The sequence below is a fragment of the Tauraco erythrolophus genome, chromosome 6 (genome assembly GCF_009769465.1).
Source record: "Tauraco erythrolophus isolate bTauEry1 chromosome 6, bTauEry1.pri, whole genome shotgun sequence".
In the NCBI taxonomy this organism is placed as follows: domain Eukaryota; kingdom Metazoa; phylum Chordata; class Aves; order Musophagiformes; family Musophagidae; genus Tauraco; species Tauraco erythrolophus.
This window is the reverse complement of record NC_141470.1, coordinates 56,313,733-56,339,449: the sequence shown is the minus strand read 5'-3', so window position 1 is coordinate 56,339,449 and position 25,717 is coordinate 56,313,733. Positions and strand designations below refer to the sequence as shown.

General features: G+C 43.6%; 1 protein-coding gene across 1 annotated transcript; it reads left to right on the top strand.

Moving 5' to 3' along the window:
* The first annotated feature begins 720 nt into the window (after positions 1 to 720).
* Positions 721 to 23,791, top strand: LOC147528625 (ankyrin repeat and SOCS box protein 2-like). Its single transcript, XM_086613921.1, is given in 17 exon segments — positions 721 to 835; positions 838 to 924; positions 927 to 963; positions 2,510 to 2,614; positions 7,600 to 7,766; positions 8,844 to 8,983; positions 8,985 to 9,000; positions 10,971 to 11,216; positions 13,486 to 13,652; positions 15,142 to 15,146; positions 18,555 to 18,754; positions 18,757 to 18,963; positions 18,966 to 19,015; positions 19,017 to 19,115; positions 22,750 to 22,903; positions 23,654 to 23,712; positions 23,714 to 23,791. Coding segments are annotated over 17 exon segments (1,932 nt in total).
* The last annotated feature ends 1,926 nt before the right edge of the window (positions 23,792 to 25,717 follow it).

Sequence of the window (25,717 nt, the reverse complement as noted above, 5' to 3'; positions counted from 1 at the left end):
CAACCCCCAGTTTTTACAAGAGAGTCTGACCATAAGTCTTATAGCTCGTGACCTTGAACTTTGTTCTGTGAAAAGCAAAAATCAGAAGTGAAACTGAGCAGTGTTATGCTGCTCTCCTGCTGAGTGAAACAAAGAAAGTCACTTCAAAGAAGTGCTTTGCATGTTGCTCGAGAGATCTCCAGATAAGGTGCAAAAAATTACTCCATTAACTCTCTTTACACTTCATGATGGAGAATATGCCCTTGCAGAAAACCAGCAAACAGACAGACAAACCTATTCCCTTGATTTTCTGCAATTGGAGCAAGAAATAAAACCGAAAACCCAACAACAAGAGATGTCCATTGGCATTCTTCTAAATAAATTAATTTCAAAGCTATATCTCTTTAATCTTATGGGGATTTCCTTTACCTATTTTCTCTTGAGCTGTGGTAACCAGAATAAGTAGATAAAACCTGCCTTGCTTTCAGAATCTCCTTTCCCTTTTTTAGACACCAGCTAAATCAGTTGCTTCTATGTGGTGGAAAGGAGTTAGTTCTTTAAGTTTACATGGAGATTTTAGCTGATAATGTTCTCTCCCTGGCAAAAGATTTGTGAAGGGGTTTTCTGGTCAGTCTAGTCAAGAGGCAGAACTGAAAAAAGCACAAGATAGTTGAGTTTCTTTCTTTTATTTTCCAGATTTTGATGATTACAATTCCTTTTTACAGGATACAAAGAAAAAAAATGGCTACAACAGCAGCAAATACACAAAGACAAACGATAGGCAGCGAGGAATACAGTCTATACAGTAGCTTGAGTGAAGACGAACTTATAAAGATGGCCATCCAGCAGAGCTTGGAAGAGACTCCGCGGGTCAGCCAGCTGCCCAAAGCCACCAGAAGTCAATGGTAGCTGGTCCTGGTGAGGCAGCCACCCCAAGCCCTGCAACAGCCACAACCCACCCTACCACATCTACCCATGGCAAAGGTGAGTGAGCGCCTGCCTGAACCCCTCTGACCACAAAAACCCCTGCCTGAGAAGAGCAAAACAGCTTCCCCTGCCCAAACACCTGCTTTCTAATTAGCTGTGCTGAGCTGCTGCTCTGCAAGTCTGTCATTAGTTTGAAAGCTGGAGTCTGCTATAAATCCAGTGAGGTCAACAGTTATGCCCTCGTACGAAATGAGAAGTTGCTTGCTGCTGTCTGTTTTAAGCGACAAATCAAATAAGAAAAGGGGGCACTGCTCAAGCTCTCCTGAATGAAAGAAAGCCTGCTGAAGCCAGCGGCTCCATTCCCCCCAGGGCACACTGCATGACAGGCTGAAGTTTTGTCAGAGAGGGAGCACAGCATTTGTTATGGGAAAACACAGGAGAAAGGCCAAAAATATAAAACAGTGTGAGCTGGCTACCTTTTAGATACTGCAGACTTTAAAGGATCAGGGTCTGATCTGAAGCACACCACGCTCAGCCAAGAGCTGCTCCAGACACCAAAGCGTGGCTGCATCTCCCTCTGCTGTGACGCTGGGCTGTGAGTTACAGAGACCTGCTGACAGTTTCCAAACCAGACATTGTTCTCCTTTCATTTTTTAAAAGGCAGATTTCTCAAGGGGGGTTGGGGATGAAGAGATTATAAAGTCACCCCAAACCCAAGGAAGATAGAAAAATATCCTTTAAAATATTAATTTTAATAAGCTGGGAGCAATTGAAGTTTTGTTTCTCCTTCTTTCTCATAACTCCACTGTCCTCTGACACCTCATTCATTACCACCTCTGATTGTTTGGTTTCCAAGGCTGGGAAACTGGGACAATTTGATGAGCAGTAAGCGTGTTTCACAGCTGTGGATTCAGGATGCTGTGGAGCAGGCGGTCCTTCTCCCATCAAGGTCACGCCTTCTCCATGTCATTACCATGCACTTCTACTGTCAGCTCTGGCGCAGGGACCCAATGCGGAGGACAATAAGGCTTCCCTGGATGTTTGATCCTGTACTCCTTGGACATCCTTGACACCTGCTATTTTGGCAAAAGGCAGCATCGGCAGTTCTGTGCGTTAACCTGTCCTGCCTTTGCCTCAGCCCAGCAGCTTTGGACCTCCCTTTGGAGGGAAAACCTTTGCAGCTTGTAGCTTCAGATCTGTAGTGATGCTGGACTCTCCTGCCTCCTGGGAGAGGCAGGCAGGAAACAGAGCCGGCACCCCCTCTTTGACCTGCTTGCGTGGCACTTTGGAGTGATGAATGTCACCTCGCCTCATGCCTGCTTCCTGTGTGGTGGCGGTGGTAGAGTTAACCTCACTGCTGTCTTATATGGTCATTTGAATCCCCTGACACTTCCTCAGAGGGCCAAAAATAATCTCGAGCCGAGTGAGCAGCTGAATCCAGCGCAGAGCAAGCTGTGGCCATCTGCTTTTATTCAAAGCTCCGACCGGCAGGCTTTCTCGCTCCGTCTCTGTGGATGTGTGTCTCTGTTTTCTGCCTCAACATGACCTGTTTCTCCTATTCGGAGTATTTCTCCTTATTTCATTCATGTCATCGCCACTCCAGATTGGCGGCCCAGCAAAGAGGTCGTGCTCAGCCATCCAGCTCGGGGGCAGCCTGGGGGGTCAGGCGAAGGTACGACGGCAGCCTGTTCAGCACATCCCAGCCCGTGTAAGTGCCTCCCTCTCCCCCTTTCCCCCACAGCCAAAACAAGCCTTGCTACCCACTCTCCCCCTGAGTCAACTCTTCTGGGTGATGATGGTGTCTGGTGGGGGGAAATGGTGGTGGTTCATCTCGAGGAGTTCATTAACTGCTTAGAGGGGTCTTGCTGGTACCTGCACCACACCCTCGCTGCCTTCCCACTCTTCCTTCCGACTTCCCAGCTGCCTCAGACCATGACCAGGGTCTGGCTGGTGACCCATCTCAACCTCCCTTGTTCTCTTCTCCCCCTTCATCACTCTCCATCCCTCCAGTGCATATGTCCTGGGGACTCTGGATCATTCGGTAACTCTGAGGTGACAAGGACAGCAGAGAAGGATGCCTGCACTGTGGTGTATTTACACAGGCTGGCTCCTGCATCAACACGGTAGATGAGGCAGGCAGGGGCTGACAGTAACTGCATTGGTATTAAGTTCATGAATCAAGGATGGGGAGGAGTAGGGAAAACAAACATTTTATTGCAGTATATAAACAGGGTGAGAAAGTCCAGTCCATCAAAGTAAATAGTTTATAAAAGCTCCCAAGATGCCATTCCTATCCTAGCAATACCCACACTGTCCTGCCACACTGAGGAGGGCTGCCGGGGAGCCGTACCACATCTTACCTGCCCAAGGAGGAAACCAGCTTGACTGACTTTGATCCTCCTAGCCATGTTTTGTTGTTGGCAGAGACCATAAATAAGCTTAGATGGATACAGTCATGGATGAGGAAAGCAGACAGGCAAGCGGGTGGCCCGAGCTCTGCCCCAGTGTCTATATGCAGTGGAAGTTTCTGGAGCATGATGGGTTTTATTACCACTCTCTGCAGTGCAGACTAGATGTATGCACCTTCCTTTAGCTATCGGATGAAGAGAGGAAAGTATTATAGGCAGCACTTCGCTGTATCCTGCAGAAAACTCTTCCCTGCCTTTTTTCTCTACCTACTTCAAATCCACTTGGTTTTATCTTTCTTACAAGTCCCTTCCTGGATGCATGGTCACAGTGACTACCCCTTCACCACTCTTCTTCCTTTCATCCCTCACCCAGTTCCACAATCTCCTCCACCTCACCATACACCCTGGCTGATCCAGGCTCTGTTCCAGGCCCTCCACTGACATTGCCCTCCCTGATGTATGTGAAAACCTCTTTCTGCTGAAACATGAAGCCTCCCTCACCTGCCAGCTCTGCTTGGCCACACTGAAATCACATCCTCTCATTAAGTGCTCTGCACACCTGGCATGCCTCTCTTGTGCTCTGGGTGCCATGACTGGAGGTCAGGCTTTTCTTCTGCATCGAGTACCTCAATAGACTTTAGTCCACAACAAAGATTGGGATAAGGATGACAAGCTAGCCCTCTACTGCCTGGTGAGGGCAAAAAACGTAGCTGGGAAGCCACAGGAGAGTATGATGGCATGACTGTTTCGTAGCCCTGGTCTCAGAGCCAGGCAGGGATGATAGCTGGCTCCACCTGGAAAATGTTGTTCCTTCATGCTGCTTGCATCTCACCAGGCTGCCAAGACAAGAAGGAGCTTCCTGAACCTTTCTGTGCTCCACTGAACCTCTTCTGCAGCACTCAGAATTGACCTCATCATACATTTCTTCTGCAATGAGTATTTATTATCTTGGCTACTGGCCTTTGACATGCAGTAGTTCTTTTGATTTGCCTGTATGGTTAAGATTTTGTCAGATCTTCAGGCTTCCTCCATAGGTCTAGTACTCATTTTTCCTATATCTGATGAAACTCAAGCAGCAGAATGTGTTGGTTTTTTGTAACAGCCAACTACAAGCCAGGCAGAAAACAAGGATTTCACATGGAGATTCATTAAACTTTCTGTACTGATCTGGAATTTGCTTGGCTAAAGCATCTACAGCTTGATCCAGCAAACCCCCTCATCTTAGGAATCATTTAAGGTCAAGGAGCCCGACAGAAGTTTGTTTCATTCAACATCTGAGGGCTCAAGCAGAATAGTAACTGATTCTTCACACATTTTTAACCCTACTACAGGTCCGAGATACCCTCTGCTTTCACTGAGGTCTCAGCTAATGTGATTCACCTCACAGTGAATGCCAGCCACATGCACAGACCCCTGCCATGGCCCACCTGGCATGCAGTAACTCATTAAGCGCTGGTAACTCTATCGTATGCCTGAATCCCGAGGTTGCAGCGAGCAGCTCTGCATGTGTAACATGAACCTTTGCACAGAACAACAGATGGCTTCAGCAGCCTTGTGCCAGGGGCTTTTAAAGACGAAGATATCCCACCTCCTCCTCCTCTCTCAGCCAAACATGCCAACTGTTGCTGTTAACTGACTTCAACAAAATACTCCATTTCAAACACCTATATGAAAAGCTCCTTTCCATACAAAACTAGCAATTTCGTTTTAGTCTCCAGGGTACTGTAAACAGCATGGAGATACAGCAGCGTCCTTGGGACCTCAGCCCAGCAGTTAACAGAAGGTCAGTCAATTCCTCCTGGCTGGGCTGTGGCCAGGAAGGTAGCTGCCTGCTCTCACTGTTATCTGCTCAGGCAAACGCCTGGCTTTGTGTCCCATATCTTTCCCCCCTATTCCAGTGTTGCTATTTTTGTGACTCTGCTGTCTTGAGATCACTGCTTCAAGCTATAGAGAAAGTGCAAGTGGCACTAAGTCATTTTCACCTAGGAAATCATGTGTTTTCCCATTCCTTGACACCTGTGTTGTGTTCACCTGGTTCCACTCCAGGCCCTGAATTTATCCTCAGAAAAGCAGCTTGGTGACTTTTCTTTCAGTGCCAATATGGCACCTCTTTCAGTGCTAACCATCTTTCAGTGTTTATGGCACAGATTGGGTACCTCTGGGCAAGCTGAAATTGATGATGCCTGTGTGAGTTTGAGGCTGTTGGTCTGTCCAGCCCCTGTAAGACAATGAAATCCAATGCTGCTCCTGTAACCTGCACAAATGCAGAGGTTGTACCAATGATCTGCTTTGTGAGGTCTCCTGTGCTGAGCTGCCCATATTCTTCTGTCTCTGATCTCACTCTCTTGTGGCATTTTAGACCTTCTGTCATAACCAGAGTTTCTGGTTGTTCCTATCGTCACTGCCCTGCATGACCTTCATCACAAGCTCTATTCCCACCCTGGCGATGCTAAGTCTCCTTGGGACACGCACCTCCCTCCCCAGTCTCTCCACCTTCTAGGCTGCAAGATTTTCTCTTTAGAGTTAGTTCAGACGACAAACTCTCCTATGTTTTCAACATCCTCTTGTTCTCTGTCCCTGAAAATATAGCTCCTTTAGAACTGGAAAAACACTTCTTCCTTTGCAGTGTTTGCTGTCCTGGAGCTTAGCCATTTGGTGCCTCAGAATAAGGAAGTGGTGGCTGCCTTCTCCCTGCACAGCTCATCAGGAGCAGGAGCAGGAGCAGGCACTGGAAGGTGCAGCACACTGCCATGCACAGAGCTGCTGCCTGCCATGGGCAAGGGTCCTGCCCGCATTGGCTGCAGAGTCCGCAGAAGGTCTGGTGTGCCCAGGTCAGCCCTGCTCTGCAGAGCTCTTACAGAGCTCGGAGAAATGGGCAGCTGCCTAGAGCATTCAGAATGAATGCTTGGCAAAGGGAAGGCTTGTCAGAGCGAAGCTCACTTGTAGGCTGCTCGTGGTGTCTCACTTCTGGGTGGCAAGGAGCACACCATGTTTTTTGTAGATTTTCACAGTGAGCCTCCTCTTGAAAGCTTCAGAATTAGGTAGCATGAAAAAAGATGACTTTCATGTTATTTTTGGTTTTGCTGATAAACACTGAAATACTACTTTAACACTTTTTAGTGATTCTACATATTTCAATGACTTTCCACTCCAAAGAGGTTTTAAAATATTCCCTCCTTTCCAAATATTTTTTAATTCCTTTCAGTCTCTGTGCCTAGAAGTTACTTGGCCCTGTGAAGCCTGACAGTGGTTTGCTGGGTTCAAATGGACTGCAACATGAACCACTTCACAGCTTGGCATCAGGTCCCAATTGGTGTTCTAGAGGCCTCTGACTATTGCAGTTACTTGGAGAACTGCTAACTTGGTTAAGAGGTTTGCAAGAGTGGACTTGTTGACCAAGCTAATGGGTCTGCTCTCAAGCAGGCGAGGACCAGAGTTTCAGAAGAGCCCAGCACCTAACATGTCTTACTGGGACACGAAGACACATTTTTGAAGGTCTATAATGTCTGAAGTGGTTATCATTTCTGAAAAATTGAGTACTCATTGCTGACATAACAGCTGAGGATCTCTGGGGCATGGTCACAAAGTGCAGCTCAGAATATAATTTAGGTGGGTGGATACATTTTTTTTAATCCTCCCTGGCTGAAGGAAGGAGAGCCCAGACCACCACTGTAATGCTCACATCATCTCACTGGATGTCTCCCTTCTTCATAACTGGTCCAGCTAACTTCAGAATACAGGCTGGTGTAAGGGAAATGGGAAGGCTCTTTAAAATACAAGAACTAGATTTATGGAGAATTTCCGCTGTAAGGCTAAGCCATCTGCAAATCAAAGTTTAAAATTTTCTTCCGGGATGAACAGGGGTAATTCTCTTCAAAATTGATCTTGTTTAAGAGATCTCATATGGAAACACCTTGCCACACGGGAGGATGATGTAATTATCACAACCATGGATGCTCATGGCAGTGTACAGAGCATGAGTAGAGCTAGTCTCCCTCAACTCCAGATATCTAAAGTATAATGTTTTTGTCAGAGATTAGTCACTCCTACACTTTACTTATAATCCAAGGAAAGAGATGAGCACCTCTGGCCAGTTCTTTTGTGAATATCCAAATTAGAGCAGACAAATTTTATCTCCACAGGCCCTGTAGCAAGAAACCTTAGGGCCACAAATATTATAAAGGCTGTAGGAGTTCACCATTTTGGCCAAATGATACAGTGATGTTGCTGAAAATACTTCTTAGTAATGAAGGACACAGTAATCAGGTTTTAATCTTGTTTAAAGAGAACTTGACCCTGTAGTGGCAGCAATCAAGGATGGAGATGAACAAGCAGTATGTAACATGATGAAATCAGGAAAAAACCTTTCTGAACCTAATAAGGATGGCTGGATACCCCTTCATGAAGCTGCATACTACGGCCAAGTGGGTTGCCTGAGCCTGTTACAAAAAGGTCAGTGAACTTAAAACTAATTCATTACAAAAAGGAGAATCATAGAATCATAGAATCGTTAGGGCTGGAAGGGACCTTCAAAGGTCATCTAGTCCAATCCCCCTGCAAGGAACAGGGATATCTCCAACTAGATCAGGTTGCTCAGGGCCTCATCCAACCGGGCCTTGAAAGTCTCCAGGGATGGAGCATCCACCACCTCTCTGGGCAACCTGTTCCAGTGTTCTACAACTCTCATGGTAAAAAATTTTTTCCTAATATCCAACCTGAATCTACCTCCCTCTATTTTAAAACCATTACCCCTTGTCCTATCACAACTGGCCCTCTTGAACAGCCTCTCCCCATCTTTCCTGTAGGCCCCCTTGAGGTACTGGAAGACCGCTATAAGGTCACCCCGGAGCCTCCTCTTCTCCAGGCTGAACAGCCCCAACTCTTTCAGCCTGTCCTCATAGGAAAGGTGCTCCAGCCCTCTTATCATCTTCGTGGCCCTAGAAGAAGAAGAATATGAATAAACTAAAAAGCAGAATTAGCAGCAGCCCAATGTGTGTGAAGTTTTTTTTTAACGTCTCTGAGTGCATGTTAATTTCACTTTCTCTTTGAGAATAGGTTTCCAGACTGAAGCCTCTAAAAGTTAGGATCTTCAGGAGAAAATCATATCTGGAGAGATCTTGCCAAGCGCTGGATTTCCCACAGTAAAGCTGCTCAGCTGCCACAGCTGACAGCAATTACCCCAGGTCTCACTAGCTGGAGATCCAGCCCAGCATCTCTTTTCTGGTGCTTGAAGGTGGTTAACAATAATAGCTTGTTTTCAAACTGCTACTGAAGAGCAGTTACTCAGCAGCTTTCTGCATCACTAGTGGCAATGGTCAAACATTTCAATCTAAACTGGTGACTGATTTAGATACTTAATCTGAGTTATAGTATATTCTTAACTTACTTTGCTCATGGAAAAGGAAAAGAAAAGAAATAAACAACAAAACCAAACCTAAAACTCCAAGGGTTTTGAAAGGTGATGGTGCTGCAGATACTTGTGTACTTACTACATGCCTTAATGACTTTGGGCTCGCCATTTATGCACAGCATACCCTGGCACAATTGACCAGCGCACGCTCAATGAGGAGACGGCTCTCTACCTGGCCACCAGCCGGGGCAACCTGGACTGCCTGCTCACCCTGCTGCAGGCTGGGGCTGAGCCCGACATCTCCAACAAGGCCAGAGAAAACACCTCTCTACAAAGGTAAGTGTCTGTGTTTCCAGGCATACTGAGGTCTTCTGACACCACCAAGGCAGAACTGCAGGTGCTTTTGCGATGCAGGGCTGAAACTTAGCAACTAGCTCCCATTTTGCACCTTCCTCCAGCAGTCCTGTATCTCCTATGTCTGACCTGCTATGCCATGGCCTCTCTCCCATCCACATCAGAGACAGGGTTAGTGGCTGCACTATGGGATGCAAGCTGCAATGTGGTGCTGAGAGTAGGGGGTGTGATACTTAGTGCAGCTCCAAGTACAGGGTGTCTGCATGATATCCCAAACTTACGGAAAGCAGAAAGCGGATAGTACAGGAATATGTATGCTTTTCTAAACAGTCAGACCTAAGTAGCTGTTAGAGGCAGGAGTACAGTAACTGTAGACATGCCAGTGATTCATATACTGTGCGGGCCAGGCAAGGCTGTCTGCTATGGGAGATGCATAAAGTTATAAACAATTCAGTGAGGTAGACAAAGTGTTTAACATGGACATAGAACTTTGCTGCTGGTCAGAGAGAACACTTTCTTTAGTAGAACAGCATTACATTTATGATATCACAAAGATTCAGAAAGGAGATGTCCTCTCACACCTTTGTGTCCCTTCCCCTTTTATTGACATTCCTGCCATGACTATTTTTAGTGCTCTAAAACATTAAAATACACATATTACTGGTTTCAACAGTAACCTTGCCTCTGATTTTGGATGCCTGACATTAGAGCTGCTCAGTTTAAAATTCTGGTTTATAGTCGGCTAAAGGAAAGCTGTTCAACTGTTCATTAAACACACAATAGTGGTAGTAGTAGTACTTGTAGCAATAATAACAATAATAATAACAATAATATGAAAGTACCCTTCAGACAGAGAAAACCTGTTATTAAGTGTGTGCTAGTGTCGATGCAAAATATTCTGGTCTATTCTCCAGCAAAAAAGGAGTGAAAAAATTATCATAACAAATTACTCATTCCTGATATGGAAGCAAATTAAACTCTGCAGAGCTATGCATAGGTAATTACAACAGTGCTTCATCAGATAGTTGCTTTCAGTACACAAGTGACATGTACATATGGGAGAGGAAGGCATCGTGATGTCCCAAGGGAAGAATCAAAACCAAAAGGCAGGACCTCTGTGAGAAAAAGACACTATTATTTCAAAGAGAAAAACAATTGCTATTGAATATGCTGGTCTCTCCATGCATTGTACAACAAATGCTATTTGGAGGTTATAAAAGTGTCTGCTTATTCTAGGTAGCTTTGGTTTAGAGTCCTACAGTAAAAGTGTGTAGGAAGCCTCAGGATTTGGGATTCAAAAAGCAATGGAACAAATTTGTTGAATAAAAATCAACAAAATTCCATTAACAATCAAGAAAATACCCTTAGCTCAGGATGGTCCTGAACTATATGTTGTTGCAGGGCAAGACAGTGCTACTGACTCACACTATAATTGTTTTCTAAGGATCCTTTTCTGACCTCTGTTGGTTTGAGCTTTTTTATTTTTTTGTCTATACAGCACTTTATCTGCACTCCAGGCAGTAAGATACAGAGTCAGTTTGCACAGAATTAGGAAAGAAAGTGTTCAGACCATGTGATTTCAGTAACATGTTTATTCTTCATAAACCACCTCCCATGCCTTGTCACCTCCCTGTGTCACTGTGGTGTTCAATTGGTTCAAATGTGCTTGAGTGGATTCCCCTCAGTACTAGGCTTCACACAAGTCCCGCACAGAACACTTAGCCTCCTCCAGGTCCCAGCTGAAGATCAGCTTCACTACCACATCCCTTACGAGTCTCAGACAGTGTCATTCGGCAACAGCCTTGGACCTCATATTGGCCTGGATGGATCTTTGATCTTATTCACTGTGGCCTAGTTGTATTATATTGCCTTATGCAGCATAAAATGGATACCATAATGCCCAGGATCTTTTCAAAAGCCTGTCCCAATCACGCCTCTGTTTTCCAAAACAGCCTGTGAGCGCAAGAATGCAGAGGCAGCAAGACTCCTCGTACAGTACAATGCCGACACCAACCATCGTTGCAATCGAGGATGGACTGCTCTCCATGAGGCTGTGTCCCGAAATGACCTGGAGATTATTGATATCCTTGTGAAAGGGGGTGCCAAGATTGAGTCTGCAAACGCCTATGGGATCACTTCTTTATTTGTGGCAGCTGAGAGTGGGCAGTTGGAAGCTTTGAGATACCTGGCAAAATGTGGTGAGTACAGTTGTGCTATTACATGCCTTTACTCGTTTCATTCTTAATATTTCAAAGTGCCTATTAATTCTCCCTGGCTCAGTTTTTTTTTGTCTGGACAAAAAAAAAAGACAAGGCCTACCCTGCAGAGATGCTGAAACCCTGTTACTCCAGATGGCTGAGTTCAGAGAGCATGGTCTAGACACATGTACTTCTTCAGCATTCATTCATGGTCACCTACTTTGGGAAGTAATATGGTGCCCTCTAATTGCATTGCCTGACAGCTTTCAAAACCCATATTGCTGCCCACGTGTAGCCTAAAATCCAATTAGTCATAAAAGACAACTCTAGGTGGTAATAGATGGCAGAAGTTGAACATTAGCCAACCCCATCTGCTCATGAACTTACGCAGTGATGGACAACGTTAGCTCTCCTCCACTAATTAATTCCACTGAAAATAGATAAAGTACTATTGTATAGTTATAACGGACTTACACCAAGGAAAAGCAGACTTGCTTTCCCCCATGTGCATATGTTCAAGATATAAATAGAGTGAATTTGGTTCTAGTTCACACTAAACCTACCTTTTACAGCTCCACTCACGTAAAACAGCTTTACAATAAGCACAACATACTTTACTACTATTCAGAAGTATATTTTAATTTCACTGGGGGCTAATACCTTCAATGTACGTAAGAACTGGGTCCTGCACTTGTGAAACAAGAGCTAAACAGTATGAAGAAAAACTTATGAAGCCATTAGTATGGCTAAGAAAGATATGAGTGTTGATGAACAAAAAAACATGTTTTGCTGTCCAGCTAGCATTGTCAAGTCAGTTTTATATGACCAGTTAGTCCATCATATTGCCTATGATTTTAGAAACTAAGTCAGAATGTGATTTGTGTTTCAACTTAGGTAGATATTAGGATTTCTTTAAGTTCAATTTTGAGAAAAATACATAGGAGAAAGTCCAATAAAACTGTCCAATTGTTTCAGGCCCTGAAAAGCTCCTCTGAGAATCCCAGGAATGATATCACTACATTTTTTACGATGAGCAATGTTCATCATAAAAAGGGGTTCTTTTTCATTTCTTTTCATTAGGAATGTAGTCCTGTGTTATGTTTTGTCACTGCAATTCTCCTGATGTTTCCAGCTACAACATCTTCAAAGGGCCAAACACAACACAGATGTTTCAGTTTGGGGTGAGAGTACAGAGTTCTCTTTGGCAGGGAGTTTTCATGATCAAACAGGAGACTGATTGGTTTCTTTATAGGGGTTTAGAAGCAAAACTCCAGTTAATTGTCATTCTTATTTCAGATACACATGGAGCAGCCTTCCTGAGGACACCATGACCAGTGTATTACAGTCGAAATCCAGGCTTTCAGGCCTTAAATACCTAGCACAGAAAAAGCTAGATTCCAAATTGTTTGTAGCCAAAAAGTATTAGATTTTGGTTTATTTTTGCATGTTATTTATTAAACCGAGCACATGCTAGAGCTCAAGAAAAAAATGCCCCAAATAATCTAGTAGTTCATTAATACTATTATCCTTTTTTTTTGGTAAAACTTACCATTGGAGCCTAACTTGAACTCCCATGAAACAAAGAGATATGGCCTCATGTGCTGACTTTTGAAATTAAATATTCATTGACTAAGGCATGCCCAAATAAAGGCTGATTAGAATTGTTGCTCGGTACTTTGCAGATGTCATGTTAGAGAGCCCTATTTCAGCCTGGATATGTACTAAAATGAAAATATAGTATAAATGTATTTGAAGTATGAAGATATAAAGTAGAAATAATATGTATAAATAAATATGTGTAATAAATACATAATTAAAGCATTTTGGAGAGCACCTATTGAGATCATCTGGTCCAAACTCCTGTTTCAGAGTAGTGTATATACATAGTGTAACATATAAATAATAATGGAATTATTATGTCCAAAGAAAAGGCCATGTTATATAAAGAACAGCAGGTTTTAAAGTTTTTGTCTTTGAGATACAGCTAAATGGAGCTTGGATTCAGGACTGGCAGCTAAGGTTGCAACCCATGCTAAACACTCCCTCACAATATTCAGATCACAGTAAAAAACAGTGCAGATCTGATATAACTATATATAACTGATATGCCTGTATCACCTTTTCATTTTGCTCTGATATGACCTCATTCACATCCCCTTCCAGCACATTTGTAGCTCCAGTGTCATGGAGACTTATGTGTTCATTGAAAGTATGTTGTTTCCACCTGATTTTAACCTTTTGGTGCTACAAAGATATTTTTCCTTCCCAGGTGCTGATATAAATACTCAAGCCAGTGATAACGCCTCTGCTCTTTATGAAGCCTGTAAAAACGGACACGTACCTATTGTGGAGTTTCTTTTGTCCCAAGGAGCAGACGCTAACAAAGCCAATAAGGATGGCTTGTTACCTCTTCACATAGCAGCCAAAAAGGGATTTGCGAGTAAGTTTTAGTTCATTTCATAGTTTCATCTTTTAGGCAAGAATCCAAAGTCCTTATGAAAAGAAGAGCGTAGTGCCCCAGATCTAATTCTGAGCATTGTGAGCAAGGGAGCTGCCAGTTGAGAACTGGGCTTTCTGCTTGCAGAGCTCTGGTTGGAAATTATAATCTAAAGAGTGTGTTTGTGGGTTGGGATGGGATGGGTTGGGGTGTGGTGAGCAGGAACGTGGGGTGCAAGATCCCTTTAGCTTTGCCAAGATATCACCTATTACAGCTAAATAACCTCCTGTATCTTGGACGTGGATTAAACTGAGCTCCATAAAATATGCTTGAGATGGAATAAAAAAGCATCTGTGTGTGTTGGGAGGAGGGAGGGTTAGTCTTCAATAGCTATTGCAGCATAGTTTGCAATAATTTTTCCATGTGAGCCCATTGTGATTCTTCTGCACAAGCAGCACATGCTGCATTCATCTCTGGTGTGTTCAGGTTTTATTAACAATAATTCAGATGCTGACAGCGGGAAGTGGTTAAGTGAATCTCTAGGGCATTAGTGAGATTGCTGCTAGAATATGGTGTCCAGTTCTGGTATCTTCCCTCTCAGAAACCTTTCAGGAAATTGGAAAGGCTTCAGAAAAGAAGTAGAAGAATTACGCACAGTCTGGAAAATATACTTTATTAGTGAGCGATTAAATGACTCTTAAATGTAAAAGACAAATGCATAAAATGATCCAGTGGTTTGTTTCTGAAATGCAATGTGTTTGGGATAGAGCTGAGCACATTCTTCAAACAGTGAGAAAAGTAACTAACGGAAAAAATAACCAGGAATTGGGTAGATTTAGCAGTCTTCTGAAGTAAAGGTGTTTGGATGAGGAGGAGAAGCTCTACAGCCTGTGATAAAGGATATCATTTTAGAAGATGCTGTCCAGGGCTGGGATTGTTGCACTGTCATGTAAATAGTGTTTATCTAGCTCCTTCAAGAGCTGGGACATTGCAGCATGCTTCTGAGCCTGAACTCCTTAGCATTTACTTCTGATCGATCCTAGAGCAAGTTTTAGCTCCTGCATTTAACCCCATGCTGCTGGAAGGGTGAGTGGCTCGGCTATCTTTGCAAAACACAGTCATATCTTGCAGCGACAGACCCTTTTGGTGACTATTGTGGGCTCTTCTAGCTATCACAGTTTCTATCAAAATCTTTTCAGCAACAGTCAAAGGAGAGAGTATATCCAATTGCAAAGACTGTTTCTGGATAGTAAAGCTATCTTTGCAAACAAGTGCTACAACAGATTCTTATATATTTCACAATGTCTGAGGAATGAAAATTTTGACACCACTACACCTTCCCATAATATCTTTTATCCTAGTGTTTAGGTCTGCTTGGGAAGCCCAGTTAAGCTTCTCATATCACTTTGATAGACCTGAGGATATTAATTTTCTGTAGTTGGAGGTCTGCTTTTTTGTGCAAGCTGTGTATTCTAGAGGGCAGCTCAGTGCGAGTTTATGTAATGGGTTTATACACTTACAGCATGTACATAAATACCCTGCATAGACTAAAGCCGGCACGATTCACAATTTTCTCTGAGGTTTGAGTTACCAAGACATTTTCTTGAAAACAAACGCATTTTAGATGAGAAATGTGCCAGAGACAGAACCCAGCTCCAGTTGCTCACTTTCAAAAAAGTTCATCTGAAAAGAAAGTACAGTAAGTTGGTCTGAATCCAATTTATACATAGAGTCTGGACCAGCTCTCTGAATCTTTTCCTCCCCTCTATAGCTTCACACTGCGACCTGAAAAGAAATTTACATGCAAACTCTGCAACCTGAGTCCATCCCCATGTTATGAAAGAAAAGGCCTGATTCAGACCTCACATCTCTTATTCCCAACAACCTGCAGCATAAATGAGACCAGAATTCAGCCCAAACTCGAGTTCCTTGCCTTGTAAAAGACCGAGCACAAAACTTTGTGCACAACTGCTGTAAACTAAGTGCAACGAAAGAAAAAAGAATAAGATCTTCTCTTATAAATATTTATCTAAATGGCAAAGCTTTAGCCCAATTGGCCGACTATTCTTAATTCCTTCGGTATTCAGTAAAATAACACCCTTCACGGTGACCTCGCTTTGTATTCCTGCAGATTTAATACGTAATTCTGCAGGAATTCCACGCTTCAACTTTCTGCCAGAGCACGAAGGCTCCCTACCATCAAAAAGCCAAGAATGTGGTCCCAAGACTCAACTGTCAACTCTCGTTGCTTGGTGTTTGTTTATTTTAAATGACACCTTGTCAACACTGACCTGAAATTCATAAGGGTCACCTCATCAGCTGTAGGACAATCACAAGCAGTCATTTAACTCCTTCCCCCTTGGAACTAAGATGCTGAGAAGGGAAGACTTTGTGAAGTGAAGGCAGATTTATTAAGTAAATGCGAGTCAATAAACTCTTGGCACACTCATACTAAGGATGTTCTGCCTCCTCCTCCATATAATTTCTAATAGAAATCACAGAAGCAGGTGTCAGGGATGAGGGAAAACTCAGCACTATTTTGAAACTCTACATGAAGCTCAGCCCTGTGATAGACGTGGGATGTGGTATGGCTTGTCTGGCCTTGGCCGCCTTCACTTGAGCTGCCTTCTCCCTCTAGACAGACAGGAAAGACTGCAGAGATGGAGACACCATATTACTGAACCAACCCACTTCGGAGGCTGAGGAAGGTTCAAGCTACACAATTAAACTCTGATACAAATTTGATGCCTCCTGCTTTTCTTCCCCAAACAAATCTGGGCTACAGGGAGTGTACTGAGGTATGGGACACTGCAGCATTTGAACACAGAGCCTCAGTGTGTCACCCTTGCAGCGAGGTTCAGATCTCCCTTGCAGACAGAAATGATGCAGTGCCTCTTTAACTCAGATGTGAAGAGCTGGCTGAAACACATATGCTAGAGGGAAAGAACAAAACAGACCCTTAATCTTCAAAACAGTTGATCATGGGATGACTAATGCTGGCACTTGGCATGGTGTCCTCACAGTGCTCTGTGCCCTTTTTGTTATTATGGCTTTTACAGAACATTTGCTAACGGTGGGAAGTTGCCAGCTCACCAGCACCCAAACCTCCTGCTCCCTGGTGAGCGTCACAGAGCTGGAAGATTAGTGAGGCTGCTTGGAAAAAAAAACAAACTCGTGCTTAATTTTCCAAGATATTTACATAATTTTAAAAGCATTTTTGTTTAAATTGAGATGTAGAAGTAACTTGAAGACAGCAAACAGTCCATCATGTAAATAGGAACATAATCCTGTAAAGCGTTATGCATCTTCAACTCTCATTTCGGCTCCTGGGAGCATTGGAGGCTCAGCCTTTCACAGGATCATTCAGTGCATCACAGACAAAGGTTTTCCTGAGACTAGCTCTTATATTTGGCTTAGTTTGTTATGTAAATATATGTTTGAAGGTCCAGTGTTGGGACCAGCCATTGCAGTCAAGATGAAGATATGCATATATCTTCATGCATAACATTTTATAGGAGACACACTACACGGTAGTAGGAAACTGAGCTTTGCATGTTTGTGTGTTAGAAGAGCTGTTGACTGCTAGACAGAGAAGTCTGCATGGGAGGAAGAAGAAGAGGAGAAGATGTGCATAGCTTGCTGGCTCCCACAAATTCCTTTTTTAGATATCCTTATCTCCACAGGCCTTACATAGGGAGCATGGGCATCTCCTGAGACAGTAAACAGACTTAGGTTGTATGGTTTGTAGTCTCTTTCTGGAAGTAGCTTAAGGTGACTTGTCTGTATGTACAGAATCAATCTCATGCCTTGGCTAAGCCACCCAACTTCATGAGCGGGAAATGAGGGTTTAACCCATGGGGCTGGTCATGCAGCTCCAATGACACTTATGGAGACATAAAAATGATCATGGATTTGAGGCTGCAGGACTCCTGTACATCATATATTTGAATTTCATATTACATAATGAAAGCAGCTTGATTTATGTTGCTGTGTTAAAGGCTACATCACACTTTCCAATAGCAGTCCCTGATTACTGGTGTTTAGGACTTGGCTGTACTTTTTTTCTCCCTGGGCTAAAGCATGGAAACCAGCCTGGAAAATATTTTTATTTCTTTTCTCCCCTTTCCTAATTGTCTTTTTGGCTCCCCATGATCTGGGATGAACGTTGATAGCCCCATGGATTTGCCACAGCCAAAAGCTGTATAATGAGGGCCTCCAGGATGTGGATCAATCCAGGGTAATAACTGGAAACCAAATATGTAGTTTATGCTAGATCAGTCCTGCAGAGGAAGGTTTGGTTTCATCTCCTTTCTGGTCTCAAGACTCTTGCTGTGGCTGTGACCCACACGACATATTAATGCCTTGTGTTGGTGCCCTTCTCTGCTGAGCAATAAAGCAATCCCAGTGGAAGTGGGGAGATACAACCTCTTTCCTGGCACCTCAGGTCAGAGGCCGTGCTTCTGTTCCTCCAGTTCTATCCACAGCGTGATGATAAAGGTGTAGAATGTCTGGGAGATCCTGGCTGGATGTCTGCCATTTGGACTGTGGCATCTAGGAAAGTTACAACAGGGTAGATGAGGTGCCAACATGTCGTCTCTTGCATCGTAACTGCCCCTGTAGCTGCCATTGCCTCACAGAAACTGTGCGGTAATTTCAAAAAATCTTGTTCCTCCATGAAAGAGGGGTCACACAACACACATCTTTTGCAAGGTAGGAGCATAGGGAGCTGTTGACAGGTTTAAAGTTCACACCCTGGTTTCTCTCAGAGGGAGTTGCTCCCGTGTCCAAGTTAGCAGGCTCTCTGTTATGATTACAACCATACAGCTATGATTTGCCATGTGGTCATAGATCCCCTATATCCTCTAGAGCTCACTGCTGTTCGCTGACTCTTCACCTGGCAGGATTGTCTCCATGCTGATCCCTGTGACCAGCCGCACTCGTGTCAAGCGCAGTGGCATTAGCCCCCTGCACTTAGCGGCCGAACGCAACAATGATGACATTCTGGAAGAGCTGATTGACGCTGGCTATGATGTCAACACTGCCCTCTCCAACGAACGGTCCTGCCTTTACGAGGACAGACGCACCACCCCCCTCTATTTTGCTGTTTTAACAACAACATCTATGCCACGGAACTCCTGCTGCAAGCCGGAGCCAACCCCAATGTTGACCTCATCAACCCATTACTCATCTCCATCCGCCACGGCTGCCTGAAGACCATGAAACTGCTCCTTGATCATGGAGCAAACATTGATGCCTATATATCAAGCCACCCCACCTCATTTCCAGCTACCATCATGTTTTCAATGAAGTACCTTCCGTGCTGAAGTATCTCCTCGATTTAGGTTGTGACGCAGGTTCGTGTTTTTGAGTGTCAGTATGGAAACGGCCCACATCCTGCGTTAAATTATAGACGGGACAGACTTAATGATCCTCAGCTGTCCAAGGAGCCAGCCGTAGTCCAGGTAAGCACTGCCTAGTCTATCTACAGTACTTCTGAGGATGTCTCCTACCCATGTATCTTGACAACTTTAATGTATTTTTTCTCTCAACTTTCCTGTGAGAGAAGATGCCTTTATTCCTACTTTATTTACAGACAAAAAATAACCTCAATAAGAGTGTGAATGTTCCAAGTCCATGTTCAATGACAGCAGGAAGGTAGGCAACAGCTGCTGTGGCCCTAGCTTGAATTTGTAGTGAATTATAGCCATCTTGACAGCCTTGTCATTGGATCTACAATATTCTTCCCTGGACCTGAGGTGCCAGGAGTGAAGCATGCTTTCTTGACAGGCAGTGTCATATGGGCGGTAGCATATGGGCGGTAGCATATGGGCAGTAGAAACCTGCTTGTTTTATTTGCCCTGTAAGATTTCTTTTGTCCGATATGGAATTTAAGCTCCTGGTTAAATTAAAATTGTCTAGTTCTTCACTTTGTGAGGGTCAACTAATGACGTAAATAGTTGCAATTTCCAAGTCCACTGGATAAGCTGCCCTGGAAAGGGGCTTCAACATGCAACACAGCAAAGAAATCTCAGCACAGCAGTCTTTCTATTTTGCAAAGAATCAGGGAAGAAACAAATCAGCTTTCATCTAGTTTAAGTGTAGTTTTGAGGGATTCACAAGGAAGTGTCCTTTAGCCCAAAGAGATGATCACAACTAAACGCTCCTTGATGGTGGAAAGAATAAAGGAAAACATTAAAAGATTCTATGAAATCTTGACCTTTTTATAAGTCCTGTCTTCCAAAAGACTTTACTCTCCAGTAACATGTCTGGGAAACAAATAAACAAAAAGAAATCTTAGAAAGAGGATTGTAAGAGTCCATCAAATAATCTCTTATCCCAAACAGAGCTGTTGTCTTCTTGAGAGTGTTTGTCATAGCAAAATTACTCAAGGACATCACATTTTTGTCAAAGTGAAATTAATAAAATGTCTGAGCAACCTGATCTAGTTGGAGATATCCCTGTTCCTTGCAGGGGGATTGGACTAGATGACCTTTGAAGGTCCCTTCCAGCCCTAGCCATTCTGTGATTCTGTGTGATTCTGTATCATCTCTAGTGCTTGAACCATGGTAGCCTATAGAGCAAACAGAAGGCTGGAATTCCAAGGTGAGGAGATAGGATTTGTCTGTAGTCCTCTACGATATTCTAACCACTCAAAAACAGTTCTCTTTTTACTTACTTACACAATTTCCCTGTGGATCTCACCTAAAACTACTTTTAGTGTCTAACAAAATATTAGGTCGCTCACAGAGTAATCACCTCAAAGGTAGGACCACATGAGGCAGAGGTAGCAAAAGCTGTGTAAAATTATATTTGTGCCTGGAGAGAGACCAGTGGGCAACAAATGCATACAGAGAAAAAGCAATCCTTTCCCTCCAATATTATTTTAAATTTGCTTCTTACTGGTGGGAATTTGGCTAATAAAAGTAAGGCTTGTATGGTGCAGCTTCACAATGTAGTTGTGATATGGTATTCTGAAATATAGAGGATCTTATGAAGCTATAGCCTTCTCCACACGAAATGTGCTTTTTTAATTTTCTTGTATAAGACTACATAAGGATAATAAATCTGAATGATTAGTCTTTATACAGTAAAGACCATGAGCTACTGGAAGTGAATTTGAAAAGGCATAACTATAAATCATTACTGGTGCTACTAAATTTATGTGTCCTGAAGAAAGTGAATGCAGAAAAATGGTTGCTGTCTCACTTCACATTTCCAGAACTGCAGTGTCAAAACCATGAACGCAGGGAGTGAAGTATCCTACTGCCGCGAGAGGGCATTCAGGGGCTTACTGAGACTGCAGGCAAAGTATGTCCCAGGCCCAGAGTCACTTTGTCCCCGAGTCAATCCCATTGCCTGTAGTTGCAAGTTTGCATTACTTTGCTTCCTTTTGCTGTGCTGCTTTTCCTGCAACATGATTTGGAACATTTTTATTCCAGCAAACGTTTTGTAGGCTGAGCCTGTGAATAGGGAAGAGAGAAAAAGGCAGGCAAGGTCTCTGGTGAAGAGGAAAGCAGTAAGATCCAGTGTTTTATTGCCCTATGCATGTGTCCTCATTTAAACCCTGAAAAAGTGGCGTTGCTGCTTGGAGGCGGTAGCGCAGATCCCCAGTTTGCTTGTCCTGTGGGTGGGTAACTGCGTGCAATTGCATACGCACTGGAGAATGACAACCAGATATACTAAACTGAACTTCCTATAAGTGGTCCACAGAGGAAACTGTGAGTTGTCTGCTAAGATCCTCCTGACATTACTGTATCTAATTTACCTGGGAAACGTTACATGGTGATGCTCAGTGAAAAAAAAAAACAGTCAGAAAGTAGTAAATGCATCTGTGAAAGCTCTCACCTTAAATAAAATGGCCTTACAATTTTCTGCAGCTTTATTCTTTCCTAGGTGAGCTAATATAATTTTATTTCTGAATAAGAGTATCCACGCAAGAGTTTAATGCATTTTGAGTTAGGGCTCATGCATGTATAATCAAATGTGATGTAGTTACAGGAGCTTAAACTGAAAGAGATTTAAGCTGGTGCATTTTCTTTCCTGTTTTGGGTGGGCTTGGAGGGTGCCTGCAGACAGCCTCAGTGACTAAGCTGATGGATGGTGCTTAAGCCACCATCATTCAATTGGGTTTGGCCATGTGCCTGAGTTCTTATCCACACAGCATGATTTAATTCATCTTAAGTTTTCTGACTTTTCAAATGCAGATAAGTCCACAGATACCTTCATCACATGCAGCACTGTAACAGAGCTAGATGAAACTGTCTGGTATAATTCATATATTTAGATTAAAGTGGGAAGAGAAGTCACTACTTTTTTGAAAGGAGACTGCTTAAAGTCAGGTCCTGAAGTCTGTTCTTCGGTATCTCCTTAAGGAGCCCTCTGTACTCAACGGCTCTGAGTACTCTGCAGCTTACGCTGGGGGCAACAGAAGATTTGCCTGATCCAGGACTGAGAAAGGAAGACGCTTCTGCTCTGTGTTAGGCCCAGGATAGTTCTCCCATGGGCGAGGTAAACTACCTGGGATTCATCTCCTCAGAGTTTTCCCCAGACTTGTTTCTAGTGAGGTGTTTGGTCCTCAAAAGCTGCAGATACTGGTGGATTCACCAGAAGTAGGAGGTGCTGTGCTCTGTCGAATCTCCCTCTTTCCCTAAGCCTTCTTGTGCACAGTTGGCCCATGGAGCCTCTCCCAAGGGAGCAGGACCCAGCACACTGAGTCACAGTGCCCTGGGCTGCATGGATCTTCCAGCAGCTCCTTTACTGACTTGGGGCAAAGCTGTGAGCAGTCCTCTGCACTCCCATTTCTGTGGAAGTAGGACCTTTAGACCCTGTCAACAATTCAGCATCCTTTCCATGCTCCACAGCTAGGACTCCATCAAGGTTTTGTGTCCTCCTGTGGTTGTAAAGAGGGGATTCTGCCTTCAGTTGCTAAAAAAAAAGGGGCTTTAGGTTGAAGCTTTCTGAGGGGAAACTGGTAATTGCTCTCACAGCTGGTAGAAGGGTGGGACCACCAACGCAGGATGGGCTGTTGCTATCATCGCGGTTTCCATGGGTGCATGCATGTCCCACTGACTGTAGTCAATATGTTTTTCCTTGAAGTTTTGTGAAATGGTGTCTACTCCAGAGATAAGTCGCTGGGCCGGGCCGATCATCGATGTTCTCTTGGATTATGTGGGTAATGTGCAGCTCTGCTCCCGGCTCAAGGAGCATATTGACAGCTATGAAGACTGGGCTGTCATTAAAGAGAAAGCAGGTATGGTCACCCAGCAGAGAATCTGGCATAAGTAGTCCCACTATTGGATTCAAAACCTCAGTCATCATCTCCTCTTAGGAGATGATCCCTTAAACTTGATAGGATTTCCCTATTGAGACTGAATTACATTTTGGACCAGGTATGGGGCACTAGAAATTGCTGGGGTATCACTGACTCTGTGATGTTAAATGTGCAGCAGCTGTGGATCTGACCCGCTGGGAATGAGCATTGCCAATGCAGGAAGACCCATTTGGCTGCACCTGGGATGCCCTCAGATCAGGGCAGGTGGGCAGCATGACCATCTCCACAGCAGCCCAGCAGGCACCAGTGGCCTTTAAAGCCTTTACTAATATTCTGCTCTCCTAAACATCCTTTCCTTCAGGATCCAAAGTCTTTCATAGACATTATCAGAATTAGTTTTCTGGCACCAAGCTAAATTTGGTACACATTACATTTATTTTTAGTGGGAAGACTGAATACTGTGAACCGGCTTGTTTAAATCTTCCTAGAAAGCCCATTGCCAAGGCTGAGCTGGGACACAGCACCCCATCCTCCAGCCTTACTTCCTTGCCTATGTCATGCCTCGGAACAGATGCGCTGCCACCGATGCCAGATGCATTTTCCCTTCATCACAGAAAGCCCCTTTTTTTCATTCGTCCTTCTCCCATTTTCCTCTTGCCACTGACCTGGTCAAGGCAAGCTGTCCCTCACCAGTTCTGCTCACGTTTCTGACCTGCCTCTGTCTTTCAGAGCCCCCACGCCCTCTTTCCCATCTTTGCCGCCTCAAGGTACGAAGCCTGGTTGGAAGGAAACCGCATTAAACTTCTTGACACCTTGCCTCTCCCAGACAGACTGATTCGATACTTACAACATGATTACACACAGTGACCCCAGGCACACCGGACACGCAGCAGCTTCCCGGCATGGCACGCAGCGTCATCGGCATGGCAAGGGCGCACATCGTGCACAGTGGGGAGGAATTGCTGCTGGCTTGCTCTAGCAGACTCCAATGACTAATCTAAGAGAAATTTGCCTCTGAAGCACGAGTGAGAAGAAAATGGAAGAGACAGAGAGCTAAACATAAGACTGTTTTTAGGTTTTCCAAGAGAAAACACATATGATTCACCTCAGAGCTTGGTCTGCAAAGAACAAGAAATGAAAGCCAACACTGAAAAATGAATAGTGATGAAGCAAGTATCAGTGAGGAATTCGAAGGTACCCTGGGGTTGTGGTGGAGCTTAGCGTCCTTGCTGTGATCACAATTCAGAAATTGTCAAGAGTCAACATATTTGGGGAAACAATCACATTTCCTTCACTGACGGAGATTTTTATTTTAGGTTCTGTTCTGTTTTTTGGATTTCTGCTAAGTGTGCTGGTTGCTAATTTCTGATAACTTGACATCTTCTTGCTAACACTTTTGCTTTCAATTTTGGGACCTTTCTGATTGAGAAAGAGTACTTGATTTCTGAACATTCAAAGCTCAGAACTTTTTAATAGACTAAAATCCAGAAATACTGATTCCTTTAAAACGCAAGAGAAGGTTTATTTAAAAAGGATGTAAGAAATGTATTTGCACATAGTAAATACAGTTCATGTTGTATTACATTTGCAATAAGAAGTAGATGAAATTCTACTTGAGAGAATTCCTAGACTGGGGATTTGAAAGAAACCCTCAGCTTTTTTTTTTTTTTTTTTTTACTGTAAGTTAGTAGTAACTGCACTGTAACCAGTAGCTTTACTTTGTCAAGAAGCTGGTGTCAGAACAGAATAAAGCCCTAGATGAGCATGAACAGAAAGCAATGTGGAGGAGAGAAGTGAGGTACACAGGGAGAGGCAACACCACTAAACCAAATTTATCTGTTGCTCCACTAGGAGATCTTGTCCCTATAAAACCCAGCCTCTCTTATCTCCTTGAACCTCTGTGGCTGTAACAATGCCACCACTGGAAGAAAACAGAGATTATTTCAAAATTATGAAAGTCACACTTTGATATTTATGAAAACAAATACCTAGAAATGGGCTTCCAAATCCTTATTCAGGTGCCTAAACAATGCCAAGTTGCTTGCACCAGGTGTAGTTCCACTTAAGCCAATGGGATCACATTTGGTGTCAGATATTACTGAAGCAGAATAAAAGTCTTAGGATTTAGCCCTAAATTTCTTGACTGTGGAAATTTGAAGTGCCTATTAGCTCCTTTGACACTGATGAAAGTTATTATCTCAGCTTCTTTGAAAATTAGGTCACCTATTTACAGCTCGATCCACAACTGATTTATGGAAGCTTAACAAGTTACCATCTATCAGCTGAACCGCTGTAATTGTCCGTGAAATTCTTTTATTGAAGTTTTTAACAAGTCACATTCCCTCACAGCTGGGGGGGGACGAGAAGCCCACGAACAATTATTGGCAGTGCTGCAGCTCAGTTGACAGGTGTGACTTGCTGAACCACTGATTTGATGAGTGCGTGATCCCTGACTAGGCACCTAAGTAAGGATGGAAGAGTCTAAATTTGGAACTACGTCTTTGCAGATCTTATGCTAGAAGCACACTCATTCTTACCTTAGGTGACAAAGGAGCTGTGCACCATGGTTTTGTTTGGATTCTCCACCAGAGACCTGAAAGATCTGGTTTTGTTTGTTGGCCTGCATACCATCCATGGAATCAGAAATCTAAGTAGGGAAAATGAACTGCACCAGGTTTTATTTGTGTGGAGTTTCATACCTAACACAAGACTAAAAGTGTGTTTGCACACATACAAGTCTAATCTGGGCACAGAAGTTCAGACTCTGTATCGTTTGCATGAAACGTGTTTAGC